At 44.4% G+C, this 15,104-nt stretch overlaps 1 protein-coding gene across 6 annotated transcripts in view; it reads right to left on the bottom strand.

Annotated features, from left to right (window-relative positions):
* The window catches only part of LOC135539573 (TOX high mobility group box family member 2-like), a 137,856-nt gene that overhangs the window by 61,202 nt on the left and 61,550 nt on the right, over positions 1-15,104 (bottom strand). For all 6 annotated transcript variants that reach the window (XM_064965523.1, XM_064965527.1, XM_064965521.1 and 3 more), the window contains one exon: positions 9,160-9,219. In XM_064965523.1, coding sequence (XP_064821595.1) covers positions 9,160-9,219 — 60 coding nt within the window. The remainder of the gene's footprint in view (positions 1-9,159; positions 9,220-15,104) is intronic.

Raw genomic sequence — 15,104 nt, forward strand, 5'->3', positions numbered from 1 at the left:
AATAGCCACAAAAAAATATCTAGTAGCTACAATGCTGGCTATGGCTATTTCACATATGACAATGCCCCGCAATGCTAACAAGGCCTAAAGAATGAAAGGCGATGACAGATACAAAATGACAAAATGTCCCTTTTTCTTAAGCACAGATACGGTCCATTTCATCCTAGAGAAATGAGTTGAGTACTAAACAACCGTGCTAATTGCAATCGTTTATTTATTTTATGTCTCTTCCCTTCCTCTTGACTCTCCCCTCTTTCCCTCTCACATCTCCCCCTCCTCCCTCTGTCTCCCAGCTTCTCACTCCTCACTCCTCGTCCAAGGTCATGAGGTCATAGTCATCTGATCATATGTCGGTTGCGATTAGAATCAGGCCTTTTGTGCCATGTCATATTTCATTACGCACAGGACTCATCTCCTGGGTCGTGGGGTCACTCTGATTTGATTGGCTGACAGAAATGATATAATTTGCATTTAACCCTCGGCGGTATGAGTTCGGAATGGCGTACTAATGCATTTGGCAAAGATAGAAGGCTGCCCCGGGAGTGACTAATTTGAAGTGGCACAACAACAGCGGAGTTAGGGGGGGCTGAGCTATTGCACAACATGCACAACATGCATGAGGTTTATTCAATAATAAACAACACAAAGAACTCTCTCTGTGTCTCTTTCTCCTTCTCTCTGGTTGTCTCTCTCTCTACTTCTCTCTCCCTTCTTCTAATGGCACTTTGATTTGACTGGAAGAGGATGCTCGGAGAGGTTGGGGCTATCCCATCACTAACAGGTCATTATTGCTGTACACTGGAGTGGAACAAAAGGTTGTTCAAACGTTCCCAGACGAAACGCAGAGAAGACTGGGCAGAGAGGAGACACTGTGCAGACAATGGAATGGGATTAATGAAGATGGACAAATAAAGAACAAATAAAGTTGGATGAATTTGAATTGGAGAATGATGGGGGCAGATGTTAGCCTAGCTAGCAGAAATAGATTCTAGATTTAATAAGCGTTCGCTATTGTATTCTTGGCTCAGACTTGATGCAGTGGACAGAGAGTTCAGTTAATTCGCTCACCCCTCCGATAGTGATTGTGTGCAGATGCTTCGCAGTGTGAACTGTGTCAGCTCAAACACGATCTTCGCTAATGCAATCATAAGAATGCTAAGAAAACAAATGATCAGATACAGAAACAAAGCTCAGGTTTTGAAGAGTCAATTAGAGAGAGATTGTGACACACGTTCTGATACTGACGTGGGTGACAGGCGTGGGGGAAGGGGTCAAAGAAAGGCAAGGAGGGAGGGAGGGAGGGAGGGAGGGAGGGAGGGAGGGAGGGAGGGAGGGAGGGAGGGAGGGAGGGGGAGGGAGGGAGGGAGGGAGGGAGGGAGGGAGGGAGCGAGCGAGGGGGGAAGAGATATGATTTCATCATTTCAAATGAGGACCTTAATCAAACTTATTGCCTGACAGGAGGCATTCAGCATTATAAAGTCAAATTTGGCACACATATTATTTCTGCAGTGTCCCCCTTGTCGCTTCTTATAGAGAGCAGCCATCTCTCTCCAGAGGAGGAATCTTTTTTACTTTATTCATTGGTTGCCCTGTCTCTTCTGATAGGCTTAACAGGGCTACTGCTGCTGTATAGTCGTTGGAAGTGTCCCAAATGCCACCCTATCCCTGATACAGTGCATTACATTTGACCAGAGCCCTTTGGGCCATGGACAAAAGTAGTGCACTATGTAGTGAATAGGATGCTAATTGGGACACAGGCGATGAGTTCCGTGCACCGTGCATCACGATAAACAAATCCAATGACATCAGCTCTTTTATATGGATTTCTATTTTATAATTTCACTATTTTTTCAACACTCTTTTCACATTGAAGGTCAACGCTGGTGTGGTGCGAAAACAATGACGCTACTGTTTCTGATTCTGACTGACAAAACCTAATTGTGCTGTTGTCGTGTTTTTTTTATGTCTGGCGAATAAAAAACACACAGAAAAGACAGTTGGTGGATCGTTAGTCATTTATAGACAATTGTGGAAACTGACAATGAGGACGCTGACAGGACAGTCGTGTGGACACACAAATGTGTATTATACTGGTGATTGTTAGGAGTGTGTGTGTGTGTGTGTGTGTGTGTGTGTGTGTGTGTGTGTGTGTGTGTGTGTGTGTGTGTGTGTGTGTGTGTGTGTGTGTGTGTGTGTGTGTGTGCGCATGTGTGTGCAAATGCGCATGCAAACATGACTTTGCGTGTGGACAATCGCTTATGTGTGTGTGTGTGTGTGTGTGTGTGTGTGTGTGTGTGTGTGTGTGTGTGTGTGTGTGTGTGTGTGTGTGTGTGTGTGTGTGTGTGCATGAGTGCGTGTACAGTACTTGCACATATGCATGCAAGTCACAACAATAGCGAGCATTTCCACCATGGTATCACTGGGTTCTTAAGTGTCTCCCAGTCTTACAGGCCTGGAGTCAATAGTCAATGTGGCTGTGCATTGGCGATGGGCACATCTGCTGAAAACGGGTGCAAACGTCTGGGGTGGCGATCCATGGTGCCATTGTTTTTCCAAGATGCAGAGGGAGGGGACAGCTCTCCACCGTGAATGAGCCACTTATTCCTCAGCCATGATTGTACACACACTCTATGGCCGCGTCCCAATTGGCACTAGCTGTGAATCTCATGTGATGCTGTCAGTGTAAAAGTCTCACTAAAGTGAAACTAGTAGTTATTAAGCAAAACTATGAACATAATTAAGAACATTCTACGACCCCAAACAGTAAATAGAAATCTATCATCGCATAGGGTGGAAAATATTATCTGATGCAATCCTGAATGACTGGCTCCTTATCAACAACTGGGTTGCATCCCAAATGGCACCCTATTCCCTCCCTATTCCCTATGGGTCCTGGTCAAAAGTAGTGCACTTGGGAACAGGGTGCCATTTGGGACTACGCCTGGTTTTCTGAAAGTCCTACAAAAACACATTAAGGCTGCCATTAGATTAATTTGATCACCTAACGGCAACATGGAAAATTGACATCTCGGCACGGCAAAGGGCCCTTACACAAATATACAGCTGTGCATTTATTTGCAGTCCCGTGTCAGTAAACTATTTCAAACAGAAGGCTTTTAATGGGTGGAAAAGGGAGACATTTTCCAAATCAGAGAGAAAGAGAGAGAGAGGGGGAGCTTTTTGTTGCAGCAACAAATATGCCTGCACATCTTTTTAGCTTTGTCTCCTACCCCTGCTTCGTCAGCGAACGGCCACAGAAATATTTTGGCAGCCTGCTCTTTGTTTTCATTTTCACAAAAGATGGAGGGAGCGAGAGAGAGAGAGGTGGAGGGGTAGTGGTGGTGGTGGAGGGGTGGTTGAGCGCAGTAGGGGAGAGGAGAGGAGGGGAGAGAAGGGTAGGAGATGGGAGTGGAGAGAGAGAGGTAGAGGGGGTAGAGGAGGAGATGGGGGAGGGCAGGGTTTTCAGTCTGCCACTCTCAGTCCCAGACCCAATCTAAACAGCGAGAGGAAGCTGTAAATCAAACTAATGCGACGGCCTGGTAATTCCTAGCAGCAGGGCCGGGGCGGTGGGCACAGACGAGGATCCCCAAATGGCGGGAGTTTACAAAACTGTGGCGGCACCGGCTTTAATCAGCGACAACGATCCAATGATACCGTCTCCCCCAATCAGAGCATTTCCTGTCAGTCACACAAGACCGATTTTGACCAATCAGGCGCGCAGACAGGAGATTGGGTTGCGGCCAACTAGCGAATTACCGATCTCATTTAGAAAAATGAGGAAAATGAACTTGAGCTCCTATAATTCTAGGGTTGTGTCCCAAATGACAGCCTATTCCCTATATAGGGCACTAATTTTGACCAGAGACTTATGTGCTGTGGTCAAATGTAGTGCACTATAAAGGGAATACGGTGCCAGGAATGTGACATCATAATCAGAGCGAGCACAAAGTCTACAATGTGTCATTAGATACATGTGCAGAGATAAAAAAAAAAAAATGAGTGGATAGCTGTTGAAGGCTGTAAGGTATGGGTGTGTCTCCAATACCTAAGCGGATGGTTTTCAATTACAATCACTATGAATTTATTTTTTCTTTATGAAAAACACGATTCTGAAACCTATACTATGCCAAAGCCGAACAACACAAAACGTGGATTGCGCCAAAAAAAGTGAAACTATTTTCAACTTGTACAAAAAGAAAACAGGCAGCCCCGACTTGAAATTAGACATTGCCAGAGGCTGCCTTTCATCAACAGAAACCAACGGGTGGGGTACTGTAATTGTAATTTACTACAGTGAGTCAGAGAAAATGCGCTTCACTTCATCATCAGGCTTTTCAAACGGGCCATCCAAATCATGATCCATAAGGCTTTTTTATTTGATGCTGCTAATGCCCAGACACAGCACCGCATACAGACAGGTGAAGCCAAGCCGAGGAACGCGGTCGTGCCGTAGTGTTAGAGCGGAATGACTGGCGAAGGTACTCTCGCTCTGCATGTAGAACCAGTGGACCACTTGGCAGCCGTGGCGCTACAACAGGGCCAATCAATAAAACCTTGTTACACTAATTGCGAGATTATAATCTCCGCTAGCTACTTCGGCTGCATGTCCAAACAGTCCCTCCATTAAGGTAATTATTCCTGCTACTCTCTCCCTCTCTCTCCCACCGTTTTCCCCAAATGTCTATTATGCTAAACAAATATTTAAAACATGGTCGAAATGCATAAAAAGGGAAATTACTGTAGTTAAGGTCATATGGAGGATGACAGTGTCTTTTTTTATTTTTTAAATGCCCACTCAAGGGACAGTTGTACTAAGCCCATGAGGCATTTGTAAGTGATGTTTTCAAGAATCAGTGGCTATATAATATATATCAAGAATTCAATTGACTATCATAAATGGCTGGAAATAGAACAGTGGGCCTTTTACACAGAATTAATACATACAAAATATCTTCATATTCTTCTACCTCAGTTCAGTTCAGTGCAAGAGTTTTTAACTCGAGTCTACTGAGGGAGAGAGGGACAGAGGGGGAGAGAGAGAGAGAGAGAGAGAGAGAGAGAGAGAGAGAGAGAGAGAGAGAGAGAGAGAGAGAGAGAGAGAGAGAGAGAGAGAGAGAGCACTCCCTGGGCCTTCCAGGAGCAAGCTACAATAGAAAAGTCAAGCTCACAGGCATTTAGTCCAGTCTAGAGGAATAGCTGGGGAGGGTTTTCATGTCAGGGCTAAGTCCCAAATGACACCCTATTCCCTATGTAGCGCACTACATTTTAACCAGAACTCTATGGGCCCTGGTCAAAAGTTGTGCACTATATAGGGAATGGCATGCCATTTGGGATGCAGCTCATGTTCCCTGCTTGGTGCCGTATCGATCCGGTGCTAGGAGAGAGCGGAGTAAAGGGACACTCTCTGCTGGTTACTCTATTGTACACTGTTGCCACGACGATCGCGAGTGACCCTGGGCAGACAAAGGGCTAGTTGAGGCCGGGCCAGAGGCCTGACCTTGTCTTTTAATCAGCCCTGTTTCGACTGTCGCCAGAGAGAGAGCGAGAAAAGAGAGAAGAGAGAGAGGGGGGAAAGAAAGAGGCAGGTGGCGAGAGAGAGGAGAAGAGGGAGGGGAAACATCTAGGGAGAGATAGATGGAGACAGAGAGAGCTAACTGGGGAGAGATAGACGGAGACAGAGAGAGCTAACTAGGGAGAGATAGGTAAAAGGTGATACAGGGGAAGGATATAGAGAGAGAAAGGACAAGTCGAAGAGTGGGAAAGAGATAACTAGGGAGAGATAGAGGCAGAGCGCAAGGAGAGAGAAAGCTAACTGGGGAAAGATAAAATGAGATAGGGAGGGGAGGGAGGGAGGGGAGGGAGGGAGGGAGGGAGGGAGGGAGGGAGGGAGAGAGGGAGGGAGGGAGGGAGGGAGGGAGGGAGGGAGGGAGGGAGGGAGGGAGGGAGGGAGGGAGGGAGGGAGGGAGAAAAAGAGAAGACAGAAATAAATAAGGGCCAATAGCAAGAGAAGAAAGAGTGAAATAGAGAAATAGAGGGAGAGAGCTATTGAGAAGTCAAACGTCTACTGTTTACTGATGTTCCTAGTCCTTCTGTCCCCAACCAAGGAGGGCAGACAACAGTTTCTAGCACCTAGATCTTCCGCATAGATTCTGTCGGACCTGGGCCCTGACAGTAAATCTCAATAAGACAAAAATAATGGTGTTCCAAAAAAAATCCAGTTGCCAGGACCACAAATACAAATTCTATCTAGACACCATTGTCCTAGAGCACACAAAAAACTATACGTACCTCGGCCTCAACATCAGCGCCACAGGTAACTTCCACAAAGCTGTGAACGACCTGAGAGACAAGGCAAGAAGGGCCTTCTGCGCTATCAAAAGGAAAATAAAATTCGACATACCAATTAGGATCTGGCTAAAGATACGTGAATCAGTTATAGAACCCATTTCCCTTTATGGTTGTGAGGTGTGGGGTCCGCTCACCAACCCAGAATTCACAAAATGGGAAAAACACAAAATTGAGATTCTGCATGCAGAATTCTGCAAAAATATCCTCTGTGTACAAAGTAAAACACCAAACAATGCATGCACACTAGAATTAGGCCGATACCGCTAATGATCAAAATCCAGAAAAGAGCTGTTGAATTTTACAACGACCTAAAAGGAAGCGATTCCCAAACCTTCCATAACAAAGCCATCACCTACAGAGAGATTAACCTGGAGAAGGGTCCCCTAAGCAAGCTGGTCCTGGGGCGCTGTTCACAAACAGAGCCCCAGGACTGTAACAAAATGAAACCCAACCAAATCATGAGAAAACAAAAAGATAATTACTTTCAAAAAGATAATTACTTTAACAAAAAAGAGCACTGGTAGAATGCTATTTGGCCTTAAACAGAGAGTACACAGTAGCAGAATACCTGACCACTGTGACTGAACCAAAAGGAAAGCTTTCACTATGTACAGACTCAGTGAGAATAGCCTTGCTATTGAGAGAGACCACCGTAGGCAGACCTGGTTCTCAAGAGAAGACGGGCTATGTGCACACTGCCCACAAAATGAGGTGGAAACCGAGCTGCACTTCCTAACCTCCTACCAAATGTATGACCATTTTAGAGACACATATTTCCCTCAGATTACACAGACCCACAAAGAATTTGAAAACAAATCCAATTTTGATAAACTCCCATATCTGTTGGGTGAACTACCACAGTGTGTCATCAGAGCAGCAAGATGTGTGACCTGTTGCCACAAGAAAAGGGCAACCAGTGAAGAACAAACACCATTGTAAATATAACCCATATTTATGTTTATTTATTTTCCCTTTAACTATTTGCACATCATTACAACACTGTATATAGGCATACGATGACATTTAAAATGTCTCTATTCCTTTGCAACTTTTGCAAGTGTAATGTTTATTGTTCATTTTTTATTGTTTATTTCACTTTAGTTTATTATCTATTTCACTTGCTTTGGCAATGTAAATACATGTTTCCCATGTCAATAAAGCCCATTGAACTGAGAGAGAGAGAGAGATCTAACTGGGAGAGCGATAGCTATATAGTGAGAGTGAAAGAGCTATACTCTCAGCTAACTGGGGTCAGGTCTATGCGCATGGGAACAGTGGACATGACAGAAGATCTGACCCCATTTCTTTATGACTCATCACAGTGATCGAACTGAAACCACCACCATAGATAGTGGAGATTACCGTGCCCGATTAGCCGAAGATACACGGGCATTACAGAGAGATGATCAAGGCAGTTTCAGGCAGTTTGGAGGCGTCGGTTCTTCCCCCCCCCCCCCACCAGAACCACTGACCCAAATGCATTTTAATATAGTAAAAAGGATAAAGGGTAAAATAACATACCAGTAAAAGGAAATGCAACAGACAGACAATAGAGAAGTTGAAGCCAGGAGAGGATTGTGAATTTCTAATGGATATCAAAGTACAGTATGAAGAGCGGCAGAAACTGCTTCTCCAATAGAAATCCCCGATCACGCTTGTAGGTGATGTGATGGCGGCTTTGGCTAGCTAACCACATGTGCAGAAACACATCACCGGGTCTAACTGTCGTCTCGCAACTAACTGCGTATGTGCAAGCCGTCAAATCAAAGGCACTCCGTTGATTTAAAGTTGTTTTGTATGAAAATGAAAACGTGTCAGTTTGTCACATTCACGAGGTTGGAGTAATAACGTGATTTTTTTCCTCTCCCCCTTTGTTGTTAACTTTCTCGAAATCTAAAGGCACAACCTAGATTTGAGCCAATGTCTTAAGTTGAACTTCTCTCATTGACATCTCAAACCCCAAACCCCGACCCGGTCTGCTTGGTCTGTTTTACAAGCATCCCCAGACGTTTCACAATGTTGTGCCTCTGAGTTTAGAAACTCTGTGTGGATATGTTCTATATGTTGTGTTTCTAGGGTATGACCATCTCTATAAGTTAGAACAACAGTGCAGCGTGATCTGATAGAGATATTCTTGGCCCACTCAAGTGATTGCAATTGACAAGGACAAGTGCCTCTCCCTGCTTTGTAATGGCAGTGAGGCTTACAACGAAATTCAACAAATCTCCCAGCTCAAACGCAACACCCAAGTGTTTTAGCCCAGCTGCGGTACAATGCACTATAGTACAGAGCATACGCTGATGCATTCAGTCCTGTGTTCTCATGAATCTCATTGGACCCAATTATGTAGGACCCCCTTTCACAAATACAGTCCTCAAGGTCCCCAGCACTACTGGTTTCTTCTAATCGGGAACTGATTCAGACCTTGAACACTTTCGGGCCAATTCAGAGTTGAGATAAGCGCGTGCAACTCAAGACTTTGGCGTGAATCAATACATTTATGTTAATGGGAGACAATGTGAGAATATGAGTTAAGCGTGATGATCTCAAGTCTAAATATTACCCAATGTAAGTGGAATCTCTGTCCATTTAATGACAATCGATTAATGAACTACCAGGTATGGATCAGAAAAACCAGAAAATGCCCTGTACTTTGAGGCTGTGATTTGAATAACCCTGAACGTAGAATAGTAGCTTTAGTTTCAGTCCACCGTGAGACCAAATCCGAGGCATGTCTGGTCATTTTCTAGTCCAGACATATAAAAAAAGGAAGCAGGTGTTTCATCAACAAAAAGAAAAATGCCAACTCACCTGATTTGGGGAGAGAAACTCCTGGTTATTTTCATTCATGTACATGTTGTCACCATCAAACTGTTAGGGAAAAACAGAGAAACAGAGTGGGATAGAAATCAGTCAGTTCATAGAAAGAAAATCAGTCAGCGCATAGAAACCATTTTGAACGAGTCAAATTACTCCATAGTAGTCACCTTTAAACCACACTGGCTCAGTGGCTCTCGTGGATGTCAGTAATTGCAGTTCATTAGAGCCCCATATAATTAGACCAGTCAGACTAGTGAAACTCACACTGCTCCGCTTGCCTGCAGCAACCCCAGTGTGTGTGTGTATGTGCGCGTGCGTGTGTGTGTGTGTATGTGTGTGATAAAGTGTATGTGTGTGTGCGAGCCTCAGTCAGTGTGTGTGTCAGACTCGGCTGTGACTTGGGATGCCTTATGTGTCACGCGAGGTGTTGATGAGGACGCCGGAGAGCTAATCACACCAGCACAAACACAACACAACACAAAACGGCAGTCAGGGCCCTACGGAGGCCAAGAGGGCACAACGGCCCTTTAGCACTTTAACACTCCGTCAGAGAGAAAAAAAGACCGCCAGAGAGAAGTCTCCATCGAGCCAGGGCCGGGTGGGCGAACAACAGCTTGCCCCTGAGCAAAGGGGGATGGCGGTTGATTAGTGTGGTGGGTGGGGGAGGGCGTGAGAGGGGCAAGGGGGGTTAGTGGAGGCCAATGGTGGCCGTTCTCGCTGTAGCGGTGATTAACACTCGGGTCACAGCCAGAGGTCGCGGCTTGGAATGCTTCACACTTCACAGAGGCCTCTCTGTTCTGTCTGCCACTAGTTGGCACTCGGCTTTTATGAGAAAGCAAAACACACGAGGGGAAGTCAGCCAAAAGGGCCTGTAGAGCTGCCACGGCTGTACAGTAAGGTCATTACATTCTGGTGGAGCAGTACTGTAGCGTAGATCTACACTGTTTTCAAACTGCCAAGAGATATAGGCTAAACAATGGAAGCTACTGTTTAATGTAAAGGCTGAAAAATCACAGGCCAGTCCATAAGGATATTAGCCAAAGTTAAGCCTTTGAACCTGTAGAATTGATTCCAAAGTGGAGAGATGTAACAAACCATTCTTTAGTAATATAAACTGATATACTGACAGTAGGGGTGGGAAATATGTGCAATGGGCTTTACAGTACATATATTCCAATGTCGTTCCATTTGACGTGCTGTCAAACCCACCATTGCTACCGTACGAGGCTAGATGACGGCAATAACTAGCACTATATCATTTGTCTCCCTACTTCTCATCACTCTCATATTCATCCTTTAGATAGACTCGATGCTTTCAGCATAATGAGTTCTCCTTGAGGGAACCATTAGTCTGTGGGCCACAATCATTGGATGATGGTTACACACTGCAAGTAAAATGAAATCAATTTCTTCAATTACATCGGTAAGAAGGGAGAAAAGGCCATGAGTGCTTCTGAGTTCTCAATCAGGAAATGAATGGAGAGCAAGGGTAGCAATAAGTAGTTATTGGTGTTTTCACACATGACATGGGTCCTGTCAGAGCAACTGGAGATTGTTTGTGATATTTATATACGGTGCATTCGGAAAGTATTCAGACCCCATCCCTTTTTCCACATTTTGTTACGTTACAGCATTATTCTAAAATGGATTAAATCCTTTTCCCCCCTCATCAATCTACACACAATACCCCATAATGACAAAGCACTTCTTGTTTTATGTTTGCTAATTTACAAAAAAAAACTGAAATACCTTATTTACATTAGTATCCAGACCCTTTGCTATGAGACTCGAAATTGAGCTCAGTTGCATCTTGTTTCCATTGACCATCATTGAGATGTTTCTACAACTTGATTAGAGCCCACCTGTGGTAAATTCAATTTATTGGACATGATTTGGAAAGGCACACACCTGTCTATATAAGGTCCTAATGTTGACAGTGCATTTCAGAGCAAAAAACTAAGCCATGAGGCCGAAGGAATTGTCAGTAGAGCTCAGAGACAGTATTGTCTTGAGGCACAGATCTGGGGAAAGGTATGTCTGCAGCATTGAAAGTCCCCAAGAACACAGTGGCCTCCATCATTCTTAAATGTAAGAAGTTTGGAACCACCAACACTCTCCCTAGAGCTGGCTAGCTGGCCAAACTGAGCAATCAGGGGAGAAGGGCCCTGGTCAGGGAGGTGACCAAGAACCCAATGGGCACTCTGACAGAGCTCCTCTGTGGAGATGAGAGAACCTGGGAGATGGGAGAACCTTCCAGAAGGACAACCATCTCTCAGCATTCCACCAATCAAGCCTTTATGGTAGAGTGGGCAGACGGAAGCCACACCTCAGTAAAAGGCACATGACAGCCCACTTGGAGTTTGCAAAAGGCACCTAAAGACTCTCAGACCATGAGAAACAAAATTCTCTGGTCTGATGAAACCAGTCAGAGTCAAGGGAAAGATGAATGGAGCAAAGTACAGAGAGACCCTTGATGAAAACCTTCTCCAGAGCGCTCAGGACCTCAGAATGGGGTGAAGGTTCACCTTCCAACAGGACAACGACCATAAGCACACAGCCAAAACAACGCAGGAGTGGCTTCAGGACAAGTCTGAGTGTCCTTGAGTGGCCCAGCCAGAGCATGGACTCTGGCGAGACTGAATGACTTATTTCAGCTTTTATTTATTTCATCACATCCCCAGTGGGTCAGAAGTTTACATACACTCAATTAGTATTTGGTAGCATTGCCTTTCAATTGTGTAACTTGGGTTAAATGTTTTGGGTAGCCTTCCACAAGTTTCCCACAATAATTTGGCTAAATTTTGGCCCATTCCTCCTGACAGAGCTGGTGTAACTGAGTCAGGTTTGTAGGTCTCCTTGCTCGCACACGCTTTTCAGTTCTGCCCACACATTTTCTATAGGATTGAGGTCAGGGCTTTGTGATGGCCACTCAAATACCTTGACTTTGTTGTCCTTAAGGCATTTTGCCACAACTTTAGAAGTATGCTTGGGGTCATTGTCCATTTGGAAGACTCATTTGCGACCAAGCTTTAACTTCCTGACTGATGTCTTGAAATGTTGCTTCAATATATCCACATTATTTTCCTGCCTCATGGTGCCATCTATTTTGTGAAGTGCACCAGTCCCTCCTGCAGCAAAGCACCCCCACAACATGATGCTGTCACCCCCGTTCTTCACGGTTGGGATGGTGTTCTTCGGCTTGCAAGCCTCCTCCTTTTTCCTCCAAACATAAAGATGGTCATTATGACCAAACAGTTCTATTTGTGTTTCGTCAGACCAGAGGACATTTCTCCAAAAAGTGTGATCCTTGTCCCCATGTGCATTTGCAAACCATAGTCTGGCTTATTTATGGCGGTTTTGGAGCAGTGGCTTCTTCCTTGCTGAGCGGCCTTTCAGGTTATGTTGATATAGGACTCGTTTTACTGTTGATATCGATACTTTGTACTTGTTTCCTCCAGCATCTTCACAAGGTCTGCTGTTGTTCTGGGATTGATTTGCACTTTCCGCACCAAAGTACGTTCATCTCAAGGAGACAGACCGCGTCTCCTTCCTGAGCGGTATGACGGCTGCGTGGTCCCATGGTGTTTATACTTGCATACTACTGTTTGTATAGATGAACGTGGTACCTTCAGCCATTTGGAAATTGCTCCCAAGGATGAAACAGACTTGTGGAGGTCTACAATTTTTGGCTGATTTCTATTGATTTTCCAATGATGTCAAGCAAAGAGGCACTGAGTTTGAAGGTAGGCCTTGAAATACATCCACAGGTACACCTCCAATTGACTCAAATTATGTCAATTCTTCTCAAGCCATGACATAATTTTCTGGAATTTTCCAAGCTGTTTAAAGGCACAGTCAACTTACTTTATGTAAACCACTGAAATTGTGATACAGTGAATTATAAGTGAAATAATCTGTCTGTAAACAGTTGTTGGAAGAATTACTTGTGTTATGCACAAAGTAGATGTCCTAACCGACTTGCCAAAACTATAGTTTGTTAACAAGAATTTTGTGGAGTGGTTGAAAAACTAGTTTGAATGACTCCAACCTAAGTGTATGTAAACTTCCGACTGCAACTGTATCAGTCCTATGACTTGAATGTGATATGTGCCACAAATGCTAAAATGTTAGAATGTGGAAACAGTGCTAAGGAAATTAAACTAAAGCATGGCTTGCTGTCATACCTTGTCCATAGACTGGAAACCAATATTTCATCTTGTAATTTGGTTAACTATACTTTAAGTAAAGTGTTACCCACGTATAATTAATGGAATGGAATAATATAAAGTAACGCAGTATGATGAAGGTTATTGTATTTTATTTTAAAGCTATAGTTTCTAGGGGGGGGGAGACAGAGATTGAGTGAGTGAGAAACAACAGAAAGCTTGGTTAAAACCCAGAGCAGTGATGGTGAGGAGAGCTTGTTCAAACAACTGATACACATTTGACACCAAGCACTCCAGTTTGCCGAGCTAAAAAGCACATAGAGAGAGTAGCTATAAATAGGCAGCTGTTTGTGTAAACCCAAGCCACTGTCAGTTTGAAGTGCACACTAGCACTGAGGTTATGGAACAACAGTTGAATGCAACCTATCACACAGCTACCAGCCACAAATGAGCATTCCAATCTATAGTAGTACATCAAAATGGCATACATGGACAGCACGGCAGCCAATACAAAAAGGCTCAACAAGATGGCTGCCAACCATGTGATGTAGACAATACTACACATTCATACAGGGCATACATGTAGCTGCGGCAGCCACGTATGTTTTCATTGTAGACAGACTCTCTTTCGTGAGGCTCAAATGTGACTCCATGGTTTTCCACAGGGCACGTGACTAATCGCCTGTCAGTCAAAGTGCAAATCGGAACAGGCACCAGTCAAAATACCTGTGTCAGGACGCTGGTCATTAGAGCATTCAGAGGCTGGCAGATAGCACTGAAGGTCTGAGGGGATGGTCTGTTTTCAATGAAGCAGATATGGATCAGTTGACTGTGTGTGTTCCCTCTGCAGTATGTTGTCTCTGCTTTGCTGAGTGTGTGTGTGTTCTATGTTTGCCATCCTGTATATGCTGTTTGCTCTTATATATATGTATGTGTGTGTGTGTGTGTGTGTGTGTGTGTGTGTGTGTGTGTGTGTGTGTGTGTGTGTGTGTGTGTGTGTGTGTGTGTGTGTGTGTGTGTGTGTGTGTGTGTGTGTGTGTGTGTGTGTACTGTATATGTGTATTCACGCATCTGTGTGAACCGTGTGTCCTATTCAACACCACATGCAAAGACAACATCCAATAAAGATAACAAATACAACTGTCATATTTGTTTTGCCATAAAAGACCTGAACTGCCACACCCCTTCCATCCCAGACCTGGGTTCAAATAGTATCTGAAATCATTTAGCTGGGCTTGATTAGCTTGCCTGGTGCAATGAAACCAATAGAACACTCATAACTGTGCAGCCCTACCCAGTTGGCATTCCAGGCAAAGCTAAAGAAATCCCTGAAAGTATTTGAAAGATTTTAAATAGTCTTTGAACCCAGGTGTGTTCCACCCTACGATCCCATTCATCCTGGCGATAACGCCATACAGATGAAGTATGGTCTTCATTACGCCAAACTAAGACGTAGAGCCGCGCAACTCCGCTGAGGAGGAACATAATTGTTTTTTTTATCGACTGAAGGGGTAAGAAATGAATCGGAACAGCAGAAAACCCTCCGATGATAAACATTCAAACGTGGCCAAATGGGAGCGAGAGAAAGAGAGACATCAACACAAATCGTGCGTGAGCATGTAAAGCACCGAGAAACGGGAGAGAAATAGGAGAAATGGCTGCATTAGGCAGGGGATTGTGTTTAACCATCCGGTCCGATGGATCCCGGGTGACGCTCATTCTCTCTCTTATGATGAGCTTAATTGCTACTATCAGTGTTGTGATATAATA

Source organism: Oncorhynchus masou, chromosome 5, assembly GCF_036934945.1.
Source record: "Oncorhynchus masou masou isolate Uvic2021 chromosome 5, UVic_Omas_1.1, whole genome shotgun sequence".
In the NCBI taxonomy this organism is placed as follows: domain Eukaryota; kingdom Metazoa; phylum Chordata; class Actinopteri; order Salmoniformes; family Salmonidae; genus Oncorhynchus; species Oncorhynchus masou.